The 23,079-nt window shown below is 40.1% G+C and overlaps 1 protein-coding gene across 5 annotated transcripts in view; it reads left to right on the top strand.

Annotated features, from left to right (window-relative positions):
• The window catches only part of MAP7D3 (MAP7 domain containing 3), a 34,409-nt gene extending 12,396 nt beyond the window's left edge, over window positions 1-22,013 (top strand). Inside the window, exons 7-18 of one of the 5 annotated variants that reach the window (XM_029241080.1) lie at window positions 2,784-2,870; window positions 7,100-7,794; window positions 8,341-8,471; window positions 8,818-8,945; window positions 13,292-13,424; window positions 14,910-15,045; window positions 15,974-16,078; window positions 17,096-17,149; window positions 18,734-18,836; window positions 19,899-20,094; window positions 21,017-21,288; window positions 21,864-22,013. In XM_029241080.1, coding sequence (XP_029096913.1) covers window positions 2,784-2,870; window positions 7,100-7,794; window positions 8,341-8,471; window positions 8,818-8,945; window positions 13,292-13,424; window positions 14,910-15,045; window positions 15,974-16,078; window positions 17,096-17,149; window positions 18,734-18,836; window positions 19,899-20,094; window positions 21,017-21,288; window positions 21,864-21,871 — 2,048 coding nt within the window. In that variant the 3' untranslated portion in view covers window positions 21,872-22,013. Of the gene's footprint in view, window positions 1-2,783; window positions 2,871-7,099; window positions 7,795-8,340; window positions 8,472-8,736; window positions 8,946-13,291; window positions 13,425-14,909; window positions 15,046-15,973; window positions 16,079-17,095; window positions 17,150-18,733; window positions 18,837-19,898; window positions 20,107-21,016; window positions 21,289-21,863 lie in introns of those variants that run through there. The other 4 variants (XM_029241078.1, XM_029241077.1, XM_029241079.1 and 1 more) reach the window with 4 other exon arrangements.
• The last annotated feature ends 1,066 nt before the right edge of the window (window positions 22,014-23,079 follow it).

Below are 23,079 nucleotides of genomic sequence, written 5' to 3'. Positions count from 1 at the left end.
AATTCATATTCTATCTAACCTATAAATGAAATCACTTTTTCTAGGGACTAGACTAGTCATTCAGTTTTCATTAAGTTTCATGAATATTACCTCATTTAAGGAAAATAATAGCATATATATTAGCAGTGGACAGGTTGATCTGCTTCACATATATATAAAGTTGACAGGCAAGTATAATTACCTTCCTAGTTGTATAGTTAAGACCCCAAGAAATTCGGTGATTTCCACTCCACCATACTTATTTATGGTTTATATTTTAGTCATTTGATAGATGGATCATGGTATTTAAATTGTACATTCCACTAGCAAGTCCATGTCTTCCCCCAAAGCAAATAAAGTGGTAACAGTGTTTAATGAGAGAAGTATTGCTAAGCTCCACTTTACAACTCTTCCTGCAGGTAATGCAGTGTTCTTTAAAATAAAACAAAGTTATCTACTATGGATACTTCAAATACCTTTTGCTCCTAGTGTTTGCACTTTTAATTAGCGTTCCTTTTTTTCTTTTTTTTTCTTTTGGCTGCCCGGCTTGTGGGATTTTACTTAGTTCCTCGACCAGGGATTGAACCCGTACCGTACGCAGTGAAAGCACGGAGTCCTAACCACTGGACAGCCAGGGAATTCCCTAGAGTTCCTTATCTTTAAAAAAAAGTCTTTACCAGAGTGTGTGTCAATGACCATTTCTGGCTTGTAGTACATGGTGCTTCTCATTGATAATTGAAATGGATTAGACAGCCATACCCATATGGAGAAAAAAACAGAAGTGATCTGGGCAGGAAAAAGACATGGCAGACATACTCCACATCATTCCCTCAAACTTAGCCGTAAGAAAAGAAGAAATACCACCTTTGTACCTTGTGAATTGAGACAAAGGCATAATTATAGTTTGAATTAAAAATGTTTCTTTTGTATTATTAAGTGCCTTGGCAGTTTTATGAGCAATGCTGATTGCTCTAAAATTCCACTACAGCAAAAGATTCTGGACCTCATTTAAAGTATAATTAGTTAATTGTAGCAATGGCTAACTTAATAGGAAAGATTTCCATTTTTGTCTAAGTATTATAGTTTTAATACGTTGAAAAGGATTTTTGTTCTGTTCATCCTTACGTTATTTGTACTTTTAGAACTCTTACAGTTTCCAACGATGAACTTGAGAGGTCTTTCATTGTTTGTCAGTCTTGGTGCATCTAATTTTCTCTTGTAATGGTCCAACAAAAGTTGATCCACTTTCCACCCTTACCCTCAATATGCTTTCCCAGAGCACTTTTATGTATAGTCCAGGTTCATTCATAGATTAATGTGGGAGGATTTTCTTTAACACCTTGCTTGTCATGTAATTAATTTATTATTCACAAACTCAATCCTTTAGAAAAATTAGGTAACATTCATTGCAATGTTATGTTTATATACTTTCATTTTAATTTATTTTAATTGTTTCATAAGCATTGGCCATGTTTTACTATCTAATTGCTTGGAGGAATTAGCAGAGATTTCTTGCACAGACATTTATTACATTTTTAATATAATGAGCAAACACTAGTGTGTTTTCATTAATATGTGTGCCTGCTGTATCAATGAGACATGTAAAGAGAAGGGACAGGTGATGACTTTCAAGTTAATAATTAGTTGAATTGCGCTGAAGGAACAATTCCAAGTAACTTTTTAATATAAGAAGGTATGTGTGGAAGATACTTTATGAAAGAGTTTGCTTAAAGTTACAGTATATTGCACACTCTGAAATGATGAATGCCATTAAATTAATGATTCCAATAATTTTATTGAAAATAAAATCAATATTGTCAGTGGCTTACCTTTGTAAAATCCCTTCAAATTGAAATAAAACCTGTTCAATCAAGAGAGATGAACATTTCAAACTCAAATGAAGTTCATAATCTAACCTGTGATATTTTAAATAGCGTTGCTTTAAATCTTGACTGATTCAAATAGTCTGTTTTTCTTCTGCTCACTGCTGACTTATAATAACTGTTCACACTATTTTGTCATTTCTTGCAGTGTGATAATGAGGGATAGGTGATTTCATCACATGGTCGAATTGATTACACTTCTGTGGTTCATGCTGTGCAATTACATTATCAATTCAAGAATTTTCACAAGACGCTGTATTGTCATATGTACTTTAATTTAGAGGTTCCCAAAAGAGAAGTTCTTCTTTAAAGACTTTCATCAGTATCCTGAGCCATAATATTTCAAGTGAAATGGAAAAGACACAAAAGTGTCTTTTCCCATATGACTGGTTTGGGTTGCTAAAATTGTGACATCTATACCAAATGTTAATGATCATTTTTATTTAAAAAATGCTAGTTAAGGGACTTTCCTGGCAGTCCAGTTGTTAGGACTCGGTGCTTTCCTTGCCGTGGCCTGGGTTCAATCCCTGGTCAGGGAACTAAGATCCCACAAGCTGCGTGGCACAGCCAAAAAAAACAAAAAACAAAAAAACCAAGTTAAAACTAAACTATAAATTACTTTAGTAATAGATGTTATGGACTGTGTCCAAAATTAAATGTTGTATATTCCTAATTTGGGAACTTTGATGTTGTCAGTATCAGATTTTCCTGCTTAATTTTTACTGTTTCCTAAATAATTTTATTTCACTTCGTATAACTTACTTAAAGAGTAAACTAGTTTTAAGTTTGGGCATGTAAAATTTCTGCATAATACTTGAAATTTAAATAAGATAAAAAATGTTTGGGAACGGGTGGCTCACCCCTGAAATAATATATATAAACAGCTTGTAAAAGGTAAAATTCTTTGCCCTTGATCTCCAGAAACAACAGAAAAGAGAAGCTCATCTCTGAATAGAAGATGTAGCAAACTGCATTCATCTACAGAACAAGTGGAAGAAAAAACACCTGGTTAGTTATTTCTATGTACCGATCTTAAATGGTGGTTTAAAAGCATTATATTTATGTCAACATTCAGCTGCTTGAAAAGCCATTCCAAAACATTGGAAGCCAAAATATCCCTTCTTTAACTAAAAAATGTACTTTGGTGCCATGCTTATTTGGCTGAAGCCAGAAGAGTCTCTTTAAATGAAATATATAATTCTGCAATGAAGCTGAGGAGGTCACAGAATGTTGGTATAGACAGAGTTGTCCTGAAGCACTTGATTCCCTTCAAACGTTTCATCAGTTCGCACATTGAAGTTCTAAATTACCGGCAACATTTTGAACTTCAAAGCTTTGCTTTGTTGCTTCACAGCATAATCTACATCTATCCTTTGGGCGTGTTTTCACTGCTGGTGATTACACACAAGATTTCCAAATTATTACTGAAGTACTTCTTTATGTAAAGTTGTTTCTAACACCCCCCTAAGTTTTCTCTGTTAAACATAATTTTCCTTTCTTTTCCGTAACAAACTGTTCACTTACAGAAGACTCTCCATTTAATTGATTCAGGTCACATCCTGTTATAACAAATGTCATTGTCACAGGGATCTTTTTTCTTTTTTTTATAAATTTATTTATTTTTATTTTTGGCTGTGTTGGGTCTTTTTTTCCGGACACACAGGCTCAACGGCCATGGCTCACGGGCCCAGCTGCTCCGCGGCATGTGGGATCTTCCCGGACTGGGGCACGAACCCATGTCCCCTGCATCAGCAGGCGGACTCTCAACCACTGCGCCACCAGGGAAGCCCTGTGTTGGGTCTTTGTTGCTGTGCACGGGCTTTCTCTAGTTGCAGCGAGCAGGGGCTACCCTTCGTCGCGGTGTGTGGGCTTCTCGTTGCAGTGGCTGCTCTTGTTGCGGAGCACGGACTCTAGGCACGTGGGCTTCAGTAGTTGTGGCTCATGGGCTTAGTTGCTCTGCGGCGTGTGGGATCTTCCCGGACCAGGGCTCGAACCTGTGTCCCCTGCATTGGCAGGTGGATTCTTAACCACTGCGCCACCAGGGAAGCCCCCACAGGGATCTTTTTGAACATAAAAATTTATTGGAGCAAGCTATTTACAAGATTTACTTTTAACAGAGTAATTCACTCAGTCTCTTGGAGCTATTGGCAATCGACTTGACCAATATGACTGTCAGTGACATATATCTGGAGGAATCCATGTCAGAGTTGTTTTGTCATGTACAACTATTTTCTCCACGTGTGAGTTCCTCTGTAGAGACTCCATACATTGGGTATGGTTCTGCTAGATACATTACCTGGATTCCTGCTTTGGGGTTCTTGTGGTATGCTGGGGCCTTTGCCCCTCTATTCAGGTATTCTTTTCCCTAACAGTGTAGTCCCATCAGGTGGCAGTTTTCAGTCCTGTTATATATGTGTGGCTCTCATTGTCTCTGCTTTTAGGCTGGGAAAGTTATCATTTGCAGCAGTTCACATTGCTTTGCATTTATTTGTGAGACCTCGAATCAAATCCTTTCGTTTTTTCTCATCATTTAGTTTGTCAGTTATACACTAGTCTTTGGGAGAATAATTTAATCCGTCTCCTGTTCATCCCAACAAAAGTGTCAGTAGCCAGGAACAAAAGTGCTGTTTCATTATTAATTTCTGGAAGCGGTACTCCAGGTAACAGGCATAGAGTAGAGTGCCTGAAAGTGTTAGTATTTGTGCTTAATAGTAGGTTGTATCACTTAGTTTTTTACAGTAAGGCATAAAAATAATCTGAATCAATACTTTGCAAATGAGTGATTCTACCCAACATTTTATGTTGCATATTTATGATTTCTAGCAGGGTAGAATAGTTATCAGTGTAATTTATAGGATGAGATAGGGACCTTTGGTTGTTAAATTGTAAAACAGTGGGTTTCTTAACCTGTGTTTAAGTGTATCACAGTACTGTGAAAAGTACTGGATTTTAAAAATATAGAAAAACTTAAATAATATCAAGGGAGAAAGGGTCCTACTCCACCCTTCTTTTTTTCTTAAAATGTGGAAGAATAACATTGAGCGGCTCTTTAGCTTTTAATTAAGAACATAAAGATTGTTAGTAAAATAAAACAGATCTTCAGGGTTATGTAGATTTTCTCATTTATAGGTTACATATCATGTTAGACATGCCTTTAGATAGTAAGTCCTTAGTAATGGAGAGCTCTAGTGCATTGTTCCCATCCTTTTTGTCTTTTTTTCTCCACTTTTTCCTTTCCAGAATATATCCCACCCCCTTTGCTTATTTTTATGTCAATATCCATATGATTAGTAAACCAAAGTGCTGTCATAGACTTTGTGGTAGTGCAGCTTTACTTCTCTTGGTTCAAATCCTCAACTTTGTTTATGCCTAGTTGTATGTGTGTCAGATTATTTTCTACCAGTCTCCCCTGAGTCTATTGTAAGGTATTCTAATTACTTTCATTTTATTTTAATATATTACTCCTATTAAAAACCTCAATATTTTGCCTTAAATTTCTGTAGCTATTAGAAATCTAGTTATTATACTTACTCTATTTTCTGTAGCACAGTCAGTGTTAAATAAGTGACTGTTTAGGCACATACAAGTATGTAAGTAAAATGCTTTCTCTACCAAAAGTGAGGGACTAAAAAATAACCGAGTCTTATATTTACCAAGTCTTTAGAAAGCCACCACCAAACACCTTCCTTAAAATGTTTACTTTAGGGAATGCCCTGGTGGTCCAGTGGTTAGGACTCCACGCTCTCACTGCCGAGGGCCCAGGTTCTGTTCCTGGTCGGGGAACTAAGATCCCACAAGCCACGTGGTATGGCCAAAAAAAAAAAAAAAATCACTTTATTATAAAGCAATAAATATTTAGTGTAGAAAATTTTTAAATACAATTTTCTATTATTCCAATACACACTGATAACTGAATATTTTTCTTTGCGTTTACATATTTTTTAATAGAATGGGATCATAACCTGCTTTTGTTTAAACTCAACATATACCGTTTTCTATGTCCAAAAATTGTATATTATTACTCTTAATGACTGCCTTAGTATAGTCCAAGTTTTGTGTTGAATATTTAGATTATATTTAAATATAATTATTAAATTATATTATTAAACAATGCTGTAGTAAGTAATCTCATACATACATTTTCATTTATTTATCTGATTTTTTCTTCAGAATAACCTAAAAGTGAACTTGCAAGAACAAAGAGTGTGGACTTTTTATTTTAAAAAAATATTGATTGATTGATTGATTTGGCTGCGTTGGGTCTTAGTTGTGGCATGCGGGATCTTTGTTGTGGTGCACAGGCTTCTCTCTGGTGTGCACGCGTGGGCTCAGTAGTTGCAGCACGCAGGCTCTCTAGTTGTGGCGCGTGGGCTCTAGAGCGTGCAGGCTTAAGTGCCCCGCGGCATGTGGGATCTTAGTTCCCCACCCAGGGCTCGAACCCTTGTCTCCTGCATTGGAAGGCAGATTCTTAGCCACTGGACCACCAGGGACGTCCCGAGTGTGTACTTTTTAGAATGGCTTTTGATACACTGTTGCCAACATGCTTCCCAGGGAGCATATACCAATCCATACTTCCACCAGCAGTGCATGAGGTTACCTGGTTCCCAACATTGGTATTATCACTTTCCTCCATCTTAGCTGGTACCGGATATTAGGACTTTTGTCCATTTGTTAGGCTAAAAATATTGAGATTGTTAAAGCTGGAAGAGACCTTGGAGATCCAGCCCATTCTGATTAATGTCTTATTACAATTTTTAGTATGGGTGAGAAAATGCTTTTTTATACTCTATTTTAAAACGATCATATATAGAATGCCTTATGTAATCACCTGTAATGGTAAGATCCCTGGCCTTGGTGACATTGTTTAGATTACTTTTAAAAAGGATTGAAGGTCTTGTAATTTTCTATGAAAATCATTCTGAACTATAGTGTGATTAAAATAGAAATGGCTTATGGCAAACATCAGCTTTGGAGAAGCATCTTATTTTCGTCTGGAGTGGACTATTGTCTTCACAATGCCTCTCTTGGTGGTGGTGCTGCTTCTGAAGTACCAACTTTGCGATGCTTCTGTTCTGTGTCTGTGATCCATTTCAGTAAACATTTCTGTGTTGTGTGTAATCCCTGTCATTTCCTAATAAATGCAGTCTCTTTGTTTTTATATTGTTACATGGTGCATTTCTGTCTTATCAAATTTCTAGCTGTGTGGAATTTCACTCTCTGTCCTCATTTACCTACAGGCATCCACAATATATTCCAATATGTAAACATGCCCCTGCTTAAGCACAGCAGTGATGAATTGAAGAGTACCATAGTGCCTCACAAGTCAACAGTGGTAATACCTCCCCAGGAGAAAGTAGACACACCCTCCAAGACAAGCGTGGAAACGGCCCCCAAGGCGAGTGTGGAAGTGCCCCTGGAGGTGAGCATGGAAGCACCCCCCAAGGCAAGCTTGGAAGTATCCCCCGAGGCAAGCTTGGAAGTATCCCCTGAGGTGAGCGTGGAAGCACCTCCCGAGGCAAGCTTGGAAGTACCCACCGAGGTGAGTGTGGAAGCACCTCCCGAGGCAAGCTTGGAAGTATCCACCGAGGTGAGCGTGGAAGCACCCCCCGAGGCAAGCGCAGGAACACCCCCCACTAGTGTGGAAACATCACCTGAGGCAAGCGAGGATCTGTTCCTTGAGGCGAGTGTAGATCCGTCCCCACAGGTGAGCATGGACTCATCCCCAGAGGTGAGCGTGGACTCGTCCCCAGAGGTGAGCACGGAAGCGTCATCTGAGGCTAGTGTGGAAGCATCTCCTGAGGCGAACGTGGAAGCATCCCCAGAGGAGAGCACGGAAGTGCCCTCTGAGGCAAGTATGGAGGCGCCCCCCGAGGCCTCCCCTGCGGTGACCATGGGAATGTCTTCCAAGGTGAAAATGAAAGACTCTCCACAGGTTCGACAAGTGCCTTTCATTGAGAAATTTTCTATTAAAATCTGTATGTTTTGTTGTATAGATTATGATAGGTCAGATTTCACAACATAAGCAACTTCTTATTTATAGCGTTCTGTGATAAAATAAATTCACTTTAATAATTTAAAATTATATGATATTCGTTGTCGCAGTTTACCCCCCCAAAGCTGGAATATTAGTTAATTTTTAGTAGAAGAGACAAAATAAAGCAGTTTATATGAACTGTGTTTCTAAACTCTGAAGGAACGTTTTTGAGAACTATTGCAAACCTCAATTAGGATTTAAAAATAAAAGTAGGTTTTGAAGTAAAAGAATTCTTTTAAATTATTTCTATGACATACTTGAATTGTGTAATATAAATTGTTAGTCTGGAAGAATGTATCTCTGTACCTAATGCTCATGCATGAAAGGAAAATTGGGAGTTTAAGGAGCTATAATTATATGTTATTCAGAATATTTTTCTCTTGAAAAGCCAGCTGCAAAAGGTAATGCTAGCAATTTCTTATCTGATTGTATTGATCTGTTCAGAAATCAGAAACGGACAAACAGGCCTCAAACCCGATTACAAAGAAGCGCCTATCACCATCACAGATACCGTGTTATAGATGGTCATCTTCTCCTACAAGCAGGTGGTGTTCTCCATCTCCCATCAGTGCTAGGTAAGTAGCTTATTTGCCACTGTTCCTGATACGTATTTTACCAGGATAAATTTCACATCAGTGTTTCATAAATAATGTAGTATGCATGGTAATGTAAATATAAAGGGAAAAGCCTTTAAAAATGGATTTACCTTTGTCTGTTATAAAATATCATTATATCATAAAGTCAAGACATTACAGTTTATGAAATGGTACACTAAAAATCATCACATATGTATTACAAAACCATACCAGACTTACCCCATTAACTATTACTTTTTCCCAGCAGGCAAATCCAAAAGAATCGCCCCCCGTCACCTTCACCCGCCACGTCAAAACAGTCGACACAGTTTTCTTTTTCCTGTAGAGTAATTCCTATGCAGCGTACCGTATTTGCACAAAATGCATTAGATACTATTGGAATGAAAAATGAAGCCATCTCTAACACCATTAACAGCTCTGAGACTGCAAGCCAAAAGGATATGATCTGTGAAGGTGAGTTCGTTCACTAAGAAGTTCATTTCAGCAGCACAGAAAATCTTAAGGTAGTTTGGGAACTGTCAACGTCATTTTATTCCCCAGTTCAGAGAACTTTAGGAAGCGAACTTTCTTTTAAATAAAGAGAATTTCACCAGTCACGCTGGCACACTGCTTTATTTTTTCTTGCTGGAACTTCTTACCCCCATTTTTGGAACTGATATTGGAAGTATGGATGGGTTGGATGAGTGCCATGGTCTAGGTGGTGGCTGCATTTCCTTCCAGCTCCGATAGTGGATGGCCCTAAGGTATTTTCCGTCCGTGGAGAGAGCACTCCAGCCATTTGTGGCTGAGCAGGTTTCCTTCAGGAGCTGTAGGGCAGTTTCCATACATAGACCATACATGTGTCAGGTCAGCATGTGGGTTCCAAAAAGTATCATATTGGTATTTTGCCATTCTTTTTTTTAATTGAAGTACAGTTGATTTACAATGTTTTGTTAGTTTCTGGTATACAGCAAAGTGAATCAGCTATATATGTATTCTTCTTCATATTCTTTTTCATTATAGGTTATTGCAAGATATTGAATGTAGTTTCCAGTGCTATACAGTAGGACCTTATTGTTTATTTTATATATAGTAGTTCATATCTGCTAATCCCAAACTCCTAATTTATCCCTCCCCCTGCTCCTTTCCCCTTTGGTAACCGTGAGTTTGTTTTCTATTCTGTGAGTCTGTTTCTGTTTTGTTTTTTTTAAATTTTAATTGAAATACAGTTGACTTACAATGTTGTGTTAGTTTCAGGTGTACAGCAAAGTGATTCAGTTAATACATACATATATATATATATAAATATACACATTCTTTTTTTACATTCTCTTCCATTATAGGTTATTACAAGATATTGAGTATAGTTCCGTGTGCTATACAGTAGGTCCTTGTTGGTTTTCTGTTTTATATATAGTAGTGTGTATATTTTAATCCCAAACTCCTAATTTTTAAAAAAATTTTATTTATTTATTTTTTATGGCTGTGTTGAGTCTTCGTTTCTGTGCGAGGGCTTTCTCTAGTTGGGGCAAGCGGGGGCCGCTCTTCATCGCGGTGCACGGGCCTCTCACTATCACGGCCTCTCTTGTTGCGGAGCACAGGCTCCAGACGCACAGGCTCAGTAATTGTGGCTCACGGGCTTAGTTGCTCTGCAGCATGTGGGATCTTCCCAGACCAGGGCTCGAACCCGTGTCCCCTGCATTGGCAGGCAGATTCTCAACCACTGCGCCACCAGGGAAGCCCCCTATTTTTAGTTTTTAAGGAACCTCCATACTGTTCTCCATAGGGGCTCTACCAATTTACATTCCCACCAGCAGTGTAGGAGGGTTCCTTTTTCTCCACACCCTCTCCAACACTGATTGTTTGTAGACTTTTTCATGATGGCCATTCTGACTGGTGTGAGGTGATACCTCATTGTGGTTTTGATTTGCATTTCTCTGATAATTTGTGGTGTTGAGCATCTTTTCGTGTGCCTTTTGGTCATCTATATGGCTTCTTTAGAGAAATGTCTATTTAGTTCTGTCCATTTTTTGATTGGGCTTTTGTTTTTTTGTTACTGAGTTGTATAAGCTGTTTATATATTTTGGAAATTAAGACCTTGTAGGTCACATTATTTGCAGATATTTTCTCCCAGTCCATAGGTTGTCTTTTTGTTTTGCTTATGGTTTCCTTTGCTGTGAAAAAGCTTATAAGTTTGATTAGGTCCCATTTGTTTATTTTTGCTTTTATTCCTATTGCCTTGGGAGACTGACCTAAGAAAACATTGCTGCGATTTATGACAGAGAATGTTTTGCCTATGTTCTCTTCTAGGAGTTTTATATTTTAATAGTCTTTAAGCTATTTTGAGTTTATTTTTGTGTATGGTGTGAGGGAGTGTTCTGACTTCATTGACTTACATGTGGCTGTCCAGCTTTCCCAACACCACTTACATAAAAGACCGTGTCTTCTCTGTTGTATATTCTTGCCTCCTTTGTCAAAGATTAATTGAGCATAGATATGTGGGTTTATTTCTGGGCTCTCTATTCTGTTCCATTGATCCATATGTCTGTTTTTGTGCCTGTACCACACTGTTTTGATTACTATAGCTTTGTAGTATTGTCTGAAGTCTGGGAGGGTTATGCCTCCAGCTTTGTTCTTTTTCCTTGGGATTGCTTTGGATATTCTGAGTCTTTTATGTATGGTTTCATAAAAATTTTAGGATTATTCTGGTTCTGTGAAAAATGTCATGGGTAATTTGATAGGGATCACATTAAATCTGTAGATTGCTTTGGGTAGTGTGGCCATTTTAACAATATTAATTCTTCCAACCCAAGAGCATGGGATATCTTTCCATTTCTTTAAATCATCTTCAGTTTCCTTTATCAATGTTTTATAGTTCTCAGCGTATAACTCTTTTATCTCCTTAGTCAGGTTTACTCCTAAGTGTTTTATTGTTTTTGATGCAATTTTAAAAGGGATTTTTTTTCCCCTTTCTGATACTTCATTGTTAGTGTAAAGAAATGCAACGGATTTCTGTATGTTAATGTTGTATCCTGCTACTTTGTTGAATATAGATGCAAAAATTTGAATTTGTTTATCAGTTCTAGTAGTTTCTGTGTGGAGTCTTGTGTGGGTTTCCTATATATAATATCATGTCAACTACATATAATGACAATTTTCCTCTTTGCTTCCAATTTGGATACCTTTTATTTCTTCTTCTTCTCTGATTGCTATGGCTAGGACTTCCGATACTGTTGTTGAATAGAAGTGGTGAGAGTGGGCATCCTTGTCTTCTTCCAGATTTTAGCAGAAAGGCTTTTAACTTTTCACTTTTGAGTATTAGATTGGCTGTAGGTTTGTCAAAGCTTTTATTATGTTGAGATATGTCCCATCTATACCAACTTTGGTAAGAGTTTATCATGAAGAGATGCTGAATTTTATCAGAAGCCTTTTCTGCATCTATTGAGATGATCATGTGGTTTTTGTCATTTCTTTTGTTGATGTGTTGTATCACATGGATTGCTTTGCGTTTGTTGAACCATCCTTGTGACCCTGTGATGAATCCAACTTGATCATGGTGTATGATCTTTTTTGTGTCATTGGATTTGGTTTGCTAACTTTTTTTTTGAGAATTTTTGCATCTATATTCATCAAAGATATTGGCCTGTAATTTTCTTTTTTGGTATTACATGCATTCTTAATATCCATTGACATTACTTAATTTTAAATACATTCGTGAATTTTGCTTTTTGAAGGAATTCCACTGTGAATTCTTTGTAACAGAAATGATCTTTTTATTACAAATTATTCCTGATTTTTTGAAATCCTCTTTTTTTTTTTTTTTTTTTTTTTTGCGGTACGCAGGCCTCTCACCGTTGTGGCCTCTTGCATTGCGGAGCACAGGCTCCGGACGCGCAGGCTCAGCGGCCATGGCTCACGGGCCCAGCCGCTCTGCAGCATGTGGGATCTTCCTGGACTGGGGCACAAACCCGTGTCCCCTGCATCGGCAGGCGGACTCTCAACCACTGCGCCACCAGGGAAGCCCTGAAATCCTCATTTTTGCATGTAGTTTATTTAAAACAAATTCGTCATACTTAAAACAAATTCGTCACATGAACTAAAATGTTATGCCTCCATGTGGTCACTTGATTTTACTGATAGTCTTGGTTTCTTTGATTATCTACAGTTAGCCACTTTATGATCAACCAAATATGTTAGCATGCTATTATCAACAGTTAGCTAAACAGTATGTATTTAGTAAAGATGATGCACAATGTATGCTGGATATATTTTTGTTTAATCGAGTAATTAAGATTTGTACACTTCAGGGAATTCCCTGGCGGTCCAGTGGTTAAGGACTCGACGCTTTTACTGCCAGGGCCCAGGTTCGATCCCTGGTCAGGGAACTAAGATCCTGCAAGCTGCATGGCATGACAAAATAACTTAAAAAATAAAAGATCTGTACACTTCATTTGGACCGAGCATAAGCTTGTCTTCCTCTATATTCAGTATATCTTGTTTTTTCCCATAGAGGCAATTCAGTCAGGTATCTCAAAACAGCTAAACCAAAGCAGGAGTACATTATTTCATTTTGGAACAGATAGTTGTTAAAAATCAACAATATGCTACTTCTGTTGTTGGGGGGTGGGGGTGAGGGGGCGGGAGCTGGGCTTTTGAACAAAAGCTGTTACATAAATCACTTATAGTTTATTTATACATTTTAGACCACGGACATACTGTTTGGTTTTTTTTAACATCACAGGTTGTCTTGCACCTCTTTGTTGGACTTAGAGGCAGTAAGTTCCCTAAACTTAACTGTTTTACATGTTAATTTAAATTAGAGTCTGGTAATAAAAGCACACCAGGGCCTATGAATGCCGAGGAGGCAACAAAAATTTTGGCAGAGAAACGACGCCTTGCTCGTGAACAAAAGGAAAAAGAGGAAGAAAGACTACAAAAAGAGATGGAGCAAAGGTTGGCACAAAATCATCCTTTCTATATTGTAAATCTTGGCTGGGGCCTGAATTCTGGAAGTCAGACTTTATCCTCAAGTTAGATGTATTATAAGTTCTCAAATAGTAAACTGACTTTTTCTCCAGTGTGAATCAGAAATGACTCGTCGCCTTTTAAACAAATGTGGGGAGCATTTCAAGCAGATAGGACGCTGGTGTGTAGATGACTGTATGGTCCTTTTTAGTCTCTACGTGTCATGTGCCATCAGGTGTGCTGTAAAGATGCATAGAGACCTGAACTCATGTCAGGGGCTTGGATCTCAGTGGGAGCACCTGAGTGATCACATAAGGCTCTTTCTGTTGCCATTCACTGGCATCAGCCCCTTTCTTTATTTCAAAAGTCCTTTATAACTTTAGAATTTGTAAACCTGTTTAAGAATAAGTTGCATACATCATGACCCTTTCCTACTAAATACTTCCGTGTATACTTCCTAAGAACAAAAGCATTCTCTGACGTAACCAGAGTATAATAACTAATATCAGGAAATTTATTATTTTATTTTCTAATTCAGAGTCAGCAGTTCAATTTGCCATTTGTCCCAGTGACATTCTTTATACAGTTTTGTTTTAGTTCAGAATTCAATCCTTAGATGGTTCATAAAAAATAATATATACACACACATAGTTAGTAACTGGTAAAGCAACTTTGCTTGAAACTTTTTTGTAAGTTTGAAAATAAAAAGTTACCAAAAAAGAAAAAATCTGTAAACCTGGAAAGGATACTTCTTGTGTTTTACTGGGTTTCCAGTGACTTGTGGGCTGCCATTGTCATGTACAGTTGTGTGCATTCTACCTCAATCTAAAGGTTTCTTGATCTTCGATCTCAAGGCCCATTTGATTTGGGGCCTTCTGATGTAAACCTCTGTCCACTGCCTGCAAAGAATAACTACAGTCCTGACTTTGTTTTTAAGTATTAAGTGTTTTTGAATCACAGTCACATGCTTTCCATGTACCTTATATGGGTTTGGGAGAAAGGAGGAGGAGACATTATGAATAGAAAAAACACCCCTATAACTTGAAGAATATTATTCATTGCTTCATGTAAAACAGAGCTAGTTTAACATTTTAAAAGCCCTGAATACCAGTCATTGTAGACTGGGCTTTTCTCCTCTGAGCACCACCAGACCCTCCTCTAAATTCATCTCTCACACCCCCATGTGAGACTGGGTGTGAGCATACGTCTAAAACAGTTAAGAAGGAGTGATTTTATAGCACGCGCATTTGTGTTTTAAGACGCAAAGTAGCCCACTACTTGATAGAAATCTTTTTCTACTCCCAAGGGCTAGCTTCCCCCATTTAAAAAAGGTGAAATTATGCAAATCCTGTGTAGTAACAACACAGAAAAAGTGGTGAATCTGGTGTAAATAGAAATTGTATTACTATACACAAGCAGCTTTACTATAAAAATGCACATAATAAGAGTTATTTAAGTATTCTGTGTCATCAGGAAAATGAAAGACATAGCAAAGAAAGCAGATGAAGGCCAACAAGAGGAGTTCTCAAAATTTGGAGATGGGCAACCACCAAAGGAGATAAAGAAGGAAGGAAGTCAAGAAGAACAAGACCAAAGAGTGGAACTCCAGGTTTGCCGGCTCCCCACTTGATCAAGGGATGAGAACCAGATTCTAAAATTCAGTAGAAACCCAAAGCAAAAGTCTGTTTCTCCAAGACAGAAAGCAAGCAGATGCTGCATGCTCTGGTTGCATTCACGTTACAGTCTCGCTGTTACCAGTGTCTCTGTGAGTTGTTCTCAGCCACCCTTGGCCGAATCCCAGAATGTTTTACAAGTGAAACAAAAGCAGAAAGCAGCAAATTACAGATGAGCAGTCCTTTAGTTTGTCTCCATAAATAATATTACAGCTTGGTTTCGGGAAATCCAGATTGCTCAGAGATTAAACGTCCTGTGTGAGTTTTCCGAGCCCTGCATTCTGTGGTGACACTTAACACCTGTGCCACAACAGATACGATACAAGTTATGATGCCTCATCAGATTCACTGATGAGAATGTCACCCATGTAAATTTAAACCCCCAAACTGAGCTCAGACCATACTCAGTTTAAATTATTGTTGTAGCCTAATTTATATTCCAGTTTTAGTGTATCATTTATCAAAATCAATTAATAAATGTTACATAAATGATTGTAATGCATTTGCATTCCTCGAGAAAGTACCTTTAGGAATCCTTTTGCTGCTTTTGAGAAGTGTAGAACTTGGCTTCTGATGCCTGTGTCAGTGGAAGACTACACAATCACATACATACTTGAAACAATCGTGGTCTGACAACCCTGAGCTCCTGAAGGGGATTAGCATGGCTTGTAAATCCTTGTGATAATAGGCTAGTTCTTGTGTATTTTTGCTAATGCTTTGAAAACTGATGATCCATGAATGTTATATATGTGGGTACTCTCAATCAAAAGGTTACATTCTTCTATTCTGGATAACATCTTACTGTTTCACTGATGTCATTCAGATATATTGAGATTAAATGATTTTTTTGTACAAATTTTCTAGAAAAGCGATGCCAAAATAAAAGCTCAGGAGGAGGCTGACAAACGCAAGAAGGAACACGAGAGAATTATGTTACAGAATTTGCAGGAGAGATTAGAAAGAAAAAAGGTACTCCTTCTCTCTGTTTGGGGGGTTTGATTCTTTGTTTAAAACAATGTTGGGCACGTGATATCAAAACATGTTTTAGAAAATGACAAGTAAGTGATATGCTAGCCTTGGTTGTTTTCCCTCTGTGCTCTCTTATCCAAGGATCTGACCCCTTCTCCCTAGAATGATCTCCTCTTACTGATCATACGTCTCCCTCGTGGACCACTGATGACCATTACAGGGATATCTCTGTACAGCAAATCTCTGGGAACAAAGGTCCTTTGAACAGAGTCACTCAGGTCATGGTAGGGGTTGGTGGAAGTTAGAGTTGTTTCTAAACTGGGCTGGAAATTTCAGCAACTGAGTGGGAAGAAGCAGAAGGTGGAGGCTTCCCTGAGAAGCCAAGGCACAGGCTGTTTGTAAGGTAGGACCTCACTTTGTGCAACCCACGTGGCTTGTCTGGGAGCAAGGAAGGCTCTGGACCAAGCAAGGTACTTCATGGCGTCTCTGTCAGGAGATCAGTCACCCTGAGGAGGCCAGAGAGCTGTAGCTCTCCTCACCTTCAGGAAAGAAGGGAACTCTTATCCCTCCTGCGTGTGCTCCTTCTAGTAACAAAACCTCTGACGGGGTTGCATTGTTGGGGTGCATTCTTTTCATTAACTCGGCTTCACTCGTGGTCTGTTCAGACTAAAATCATGTTCACAAGTTCTAATTGGTTTGCAATAATATGTGCTTAGTCTAAGTAATAAACTTCCATGTCGGCAAAATCAGGAGTGAGAAGTCATTTGGATTTCTGTGTTAGGATAACGAGTACGCCCATCACTGCTCAGGGTGTTTTCTAGATGATCATGAAACTGGGCTTGAAGGAAGGCACCCAGGTGCCGGCCCAGGGTCTTGCGTCGGTTATATCTGTGGCGTTGGAGCAGTCACTGATATATATTGTCCGCTTCTGGAACATGGAAATAATCAACTTCTTCAGGACCAGTGTTTTGTTTTTAATCTGTTTTCATGTTTGAATTTTTATTTTCCTTTAAATAGAGAATTGAGGAAATTATGAAGCGGACAAGAAGGCCAGATTCAAATACCTCAAAGGTAGTCTGTGTGCTCCTGCCAGCAGTGCATACGAATTCCTGTTGCTTCACATTCTTGCCGACTTTTTCATTTTTGCCCATCTCTGGTGGTAATGAAATAACATATCACATTGGCATTTCCCTGATTATTAAAAAGGTTGAGCATGTTTTCATACCTTTAGTTAGCTTTCATGTTTTTTCTTGTGTGGAACGCTTGTTTAGGTCTTTTGCCCAAAACTTTCTGGCTGACTTGTCTATTCCTACTCATTGGTAGTTCTTTAAATGTTCTAGAAACTTCTCCTTTCTTGTATGTGTTGCAGATATCTTCTCCCAGTTTGTGGCTTGTCTTCTTGCTGTCTGCTGCTACATAGAAGTTCTTGATTTTCACATCGCTGAATTTATCAATATTTTTGGATGACTAATGGAGTCGGGTGCCTTATTGGCCATTTGGAGATTCACTTTGGTGAAGTGCCTTTTCAAGTCCTTTGCCCCTGTTTCCATTCGGTCACCTGCCTTTTTCCTATTGATCTGTAGGAGATTTTACCTGCTCTACTTCTGAGCCCTTTGGACATCTGTATTGCAGTTATTAGCCCCTGTGCAGTAGTTTGCCTCACACTCTCATAATGTCTTTTGATAAACAGAAGCTTATTTTAATGAACTGAAATTTAGCAGTTTCTTTCCTTTATGGTTAGTGCTTTCAGGGTATGTCTCGTAAGTATTTGTTTACCGCCACCCTTCCCTCCCTGGCCCCAGTGTCCTGTCTTTTGATGGTTTGCGTGCATCTAAGGTCTTTTGCCCCCAGATTCTGTGTTCTTTACCCTCTGAGCTACAAAACTCATATTTTGCCTATTTACAGTTGCCCAGTTGTGGTCACTCATACCATGAAAATTTAGAATAGAAATGTCATTCCTGAAAAGTGCTGGGAGTTGCCATCTCAAGGATCATTTAGCCCATTGGCCTGAGATGCCCTGCCTCAAGCAGCAGCCAGGAACTTTTTTAGCCAGGGCCCCACCTTGGCAGATCCCCCGTGCCAGCCCAAAGCTGTTGCCCCTTGGCTCCCACTCAGGGAAGTCTTTCATTCTTGAGTGGCTTTCCCGAGCTGCATGACACGGGCCACCTGTCCTGTCCTCTGTAGATTCTGTGGGCCAAAGAGGTTAGATTTTTTTTTTTACCTTTTAACTGAAATGACAAAAATTAGCCATCAATCCAGGTGTGAAATCTGTCTTTTTAAATTTATTTATTTTATTCATTTTTGGCTGCATTAGGTCTTTGTTGCTGCACGCGGGCTCTAGTTGCAGCAAGCGGGGGCTACTCTTCGTTGCAGTGCGCAGGCTTCTCATTGCGGTGGCTCCAGGCGCACGGGTTTCAGTAGTTGTGGCTCGTGGGCTCTAGAGCGCAGGCTCAGGAGTTGTGGCGCACAGGCTTACTTGCTCCGCGGCATGTGGGATCTTCCCGGGCCAGGGCTTGAACCCATGTCCCCTGCATTGGCAGGTGGATTCTTAACCACTGCGCCACCAGGGAAGTCCTGAAATCTGTCTTCTTTGAAATAACTAAGTCAGGATGACTGAATATTAGATGTAATCATGACTTTCATTTTTCATGGTAGGCTACAGAAACATTCAGCAATGATGCATATGAGGAGGACGAGGCAGACGATGAGGACGAGTCAGAAAGTGACAGTGATTCCTTTGATGACATGCATCCATCAGGTTTGCTTGCCTTCTGAGTTCTGTTAGTCAGTATTTAGAAGCTGGACTGTCTAGGCTCATCCAAAGGTTTCTCCACTTCTGAGCTGTGTGGATTTGAGCAAGTTACTCAACCTCTCTGTGTTCAGTTTTCCCGTCTGAAAAAGGAGAAGCTAATGTTGTTCTCTCCCTAGGGTGGGCATGAGATTGCAGTGAGATCGTGTAGTGCTAACAGTGCCTGACACATAGCAAACTCTCAATAAATATTAGCTGCTGCTACAGCTGTTACTGTGTTTCAGGTTGTGCTGAGAGACTGTAAATGGCAGCTCTTTCTCAGCTCAGTGTGAGGCTTACTAGCATCTCGCAGTTCAGGGCCTTGTGGCGCATTCATGACTGACCATAGGTAGAATGCCACTCCCCGCCTCACTGAGAGAAAATGAGAATCATGTCGTGATATGAGCGCCCCTAAGGTGTAGTGTTGAGTCTCGTTCATTCCCTGGTGAATAGGAACCACTTAATGGCCACAGTAATGGCATTTGAGAAAACACGATTTGTTCACCCTTTATGGCGTAGCGGGTATTGAACACACAAGTCGGGCGCTCTGCTAGCTACTGGGGCCTCGAGGAACCACAGCCAGTGGGGAGCTAGACATGAACAGACCGTGGTGCTGCCACAGGCTGGTCACACTTAAAAGAAGTTTGGCCAGAATGCCACGAGAACGGAGCAGTAGGGGCAGCTGAGCTGTAGGCTCCACCTTAGGGCGTTGGAAAAGCTTGAGGTCAGAGGTGAGACTAAAATAAGAGGGTCATCAGGAGGAGGGGCGAGAAGCGCGGTGCCATCCTGCCCTCTGGCCGTCATTCTTTGCTGGCAAAGGAGAGAGGGCAAGTTCCTTAAAGGTGGCGCTTTGTGCTTTGAGGGCTGGCTGGGCTTGTGCCCTGGGCAGTAGTCCAGGCCATGGCTCCAGGAAGCGCTGCCATGAGACGGCTCCTGCCTTCAGGCAGGCTCCCTCCCGAGCCGGCAGGCACCTTGCTTGTCTTGTTGTTGAAACTCCAGTTTTAATCTTCTTGCTCTTTTTTTTTTCTCTAGCTTTTATAAATGGCACAGAGTCATCCACAAAACCAAAAACACATTTTAAAAATGTGAAGAACACTCGCAAGCTGGTGTTTTTAGATGAGACTTGTAGCTACATCCGTAAAGAGACAAAAACACTTTTAAATTGTGACATGAAAACCTTCAGACAAAAAAGAGTGAAAGACCCTTTGAATCAGACAAAGAGTGCCAGGTGAGTCCCTAGGTGAGTTCATCAGAATACACTTGGAGGGGTTATGATTGGCATTCTTAGAATGATGCATGAGATGATTGACTGAGCTCTTAGTTTATACCAAACACTGTGTCAAGCACTCGACTTATAGAAACAAACTAATCCCTACAGCAGCCTTGCTTAGTGAGGATGAGCATCCCTATTTTTACAGGCGAGGAAACTCAGGCGTGCAGAGATTACGGGCCTTATTTGCCCAGCATCCCACCATTCAAGGGCAGAGCCCAAATTCAAACCCAGATACACCTGACTCCAAACTGTGCCTTTATTCGTGCTGGTTAGTGTTGTCTCATACAGTCCGGGAGGGGACATTGATAGAGTGACTGCAGTATACCAGGCGTTTCAACTATCTTAATTCTCATTGCGACTCTGAGTTTGATACTAAAGTCCTCACTGTACATATGGGAAACTGAGGGTCAGAGGTTAGGTCAGAAGAACAGGGCCAGATTCCTGGAAAGGAGGGCTCCTTGGGCGATGGCCTGAAAAGACATTAACCTGCAAGGCCTGTGGAAACAATCTGCTAAGAGACTCAGTGATGGCGTGGAAAGAGCAGTGGAGCTGGTAAACCCACATGAGTTCTCACTCTGCCTTACTGGCCGTGTCCTGGATCTGCTTGCAGTAGGGACAGCGTCCCTAGAGCCCTGCATGCGCAGCTGCTTCTGGTCCCCTCAGCGTTCCCATGGAGCCCTAGGACCTGGGAGGACACAATTTGGAAACCAGTGTGTTCTGTGATCTCCAGGGTCCCTTCCATCCGGCCTTCCCATTCTGTGATTCTGAAAGTTTATTTATGTCCAAGGCATTTCTTAGAATTAAATAATAAAGCTTCTTTCAGGCAAAGCCTTGGTTTGGGGATAATCCGGATTATAACCAAAGTATCTCTTTCCAGATCCTTCACCAAAAGAACAGCCAACCGAGCAGCCAAAACCGGAAAGGCAGAAACCAGCAACACCGTGGGACCTTCCAAGAGCTTACATTCAGAGGCACGGGATTGGGTCTGCGACAAGATTATTGACCTCACAAGCGAGATAGAACCACCTAAGTCCAGTATCCCTCCTGATAGCCGAAAACACCATCTGAAAGGTCCCATGACATCCTGCCTAAGTCACCAGCCGCCTATAGACAACAAGAAAATAAGCAAATCTGTTTCTGCTCTATCGGGTAAGGCCTCATCCCATCTTCACTTCATTTGAAAGGTAGTTGACCTTGAACCCTCCTGTGTTTCCAGCTGTTCCAGGGTTGTCTTGGTGAGGGAGAAGACAGTGGTTGGTCTAAAACTAGGTTGACGTAGAAGAGCCCTCCATTAAGTTAGTTTTGAGAGGGTAAATGACTTGATTCTAATTTTTATGGCCTGCATTTCCTGCCAGATATACAAAGTGGGGTTCATTTCAAACCCCAGACCCCTCAGGTTCCTCTGCGCTCCTGCTCCACTGGCTGCTCTACAGCACACAGATCATCATTCAGGGCAGAGGGTTAGTGAGTTTTTTGGAATTAGTCTCTCAACTTGTGTTTCCAAAACCAAAACTTCTTTCCTTGAGAAGCTCTCTTTGAAATTGAGAGGAGCTTGGGCCCATTTGGGGGTTGGGGAACGTTTATAAGAGCACCAGTGTGTCAGCAACTCCAGGGGCGCTACTTGAGGGTCCCAGGCGCACCTCAGAGCGGAGCCAGGGCCCACTTGGTGTGGAACTAGCATTTTCTCTACTAACCTTCTTTCTTTTCTTTCTCCCTCTGGTCAGATATGTAAACCTCATCCAGCCTGGAAGAGAAGCCATTCTCCACTCTGGATTTTGACCTCCAGGAACACCTCTCAAAATTTCTCCACCTCCTACTTGAACCTGGCAAAGAAAATGACTCTCAAAAAAAAAAAAAAAAAAACGGGAAACATCAAAACGTCATCTTAACATATCTCAGAAGATGCTCATATCATCTCGACTCTTGCCCACAAGCAAGGGTTCTGAGTAAAGAGTCGTTTTGTTTTCCTGTAAAAATCTTCATGTCTCTCGTTCTTGTGTTTTCCTGCCAACACGTTTGAGTGTGTATCAAGGGTGTCTTTATAAAATGCTAACTCTTGAGTTTCTAAGAGAATCTCTACCAGAGGAATAGTTTTTTCTCAGTATATATTTGAAATCTTAAAATCATGTTTACTCCATTTAACAATTAATTTACCAATAAAAACTCACATTTGATCTTGTAGAGAACATGACGGCTTATTTGAGGGCCTCGAGGTTCCTCACAAGAGCTTTGTTTGGATTGTTCTTAACGTACAAATACAGAAGGTTGCAAAATATTAAATCACATTTTACCGCTATGTACGTATATTTCTAACTCTGCCATAGTCTGCCAGCCCCATACACAGGCACTGATACCCCCAAATACTGGGAGCCCTAGACGGTGTGATCTTTAGCATCTTGTCAGTGTTTCATTTTGAAGTACATACCGCGGTTTATCTATAAAAACATGTTGTTATGTTTATTGTGTACATAAGGCAGTATTTGGCTGTTGTCTGATGGGGTATGTTTAACTCCTCTAACTGTTTACCGTGTATAACCTTCTTCTGCTTGTGCTCCCCAGGCCTGCCCTTCAGTGTACACTCAGGCTTGAGCTGTGGAGTCAAAGTTTGCTTTTGCCTTTTCTCTAGCGGCTGGCTGCGAGTGAGCACAGGAGCAGTGTTACTCTTCGGCCCCCTTGATAGGCGCAGAGACATACACGGCGTACACGCACACACGTGTGTACAGGATATGTGTTTCCTGAAATCCACTGAATCCTGCTTAAACCATTGACTAAAACTTGAATTCAAATTAGTGGTCCTAATGCTAATGAGTTTTCTGGTGAATCACAAATAGTTTGAAGCAGGCCTGTGTTCTTTGTAGCCACCAGTCTTCGTAAAAGGAAGTAGTTATTCTTTCTGATTCCCTAGTTCTTTGCTATTCAGAGTACTGTATCTTTGTTACA

Source organism: Monodon monoceros, unplaced genomic scaffold (genome assembly GCF_005190385.1).
Source record: "Monodon monoceros isolate NGI ecotype Baffin Bay Population unplaced genomic scaffold, NGI_Narwhal_1 Super_Scaffold_22, whole genome shotgun sequence".
Lineage (NCBI taxonomy): Eukaryota > Metazoa > Chordata > Mammalia > Artiodactyla > Monodontidae > Monodon > Monodon monoceros.
The sequence above is the reverse complement of the archived record's forward strand: the minus strand, read 5'-3'. Positions and strand labels throughout refer to the sequence as shown.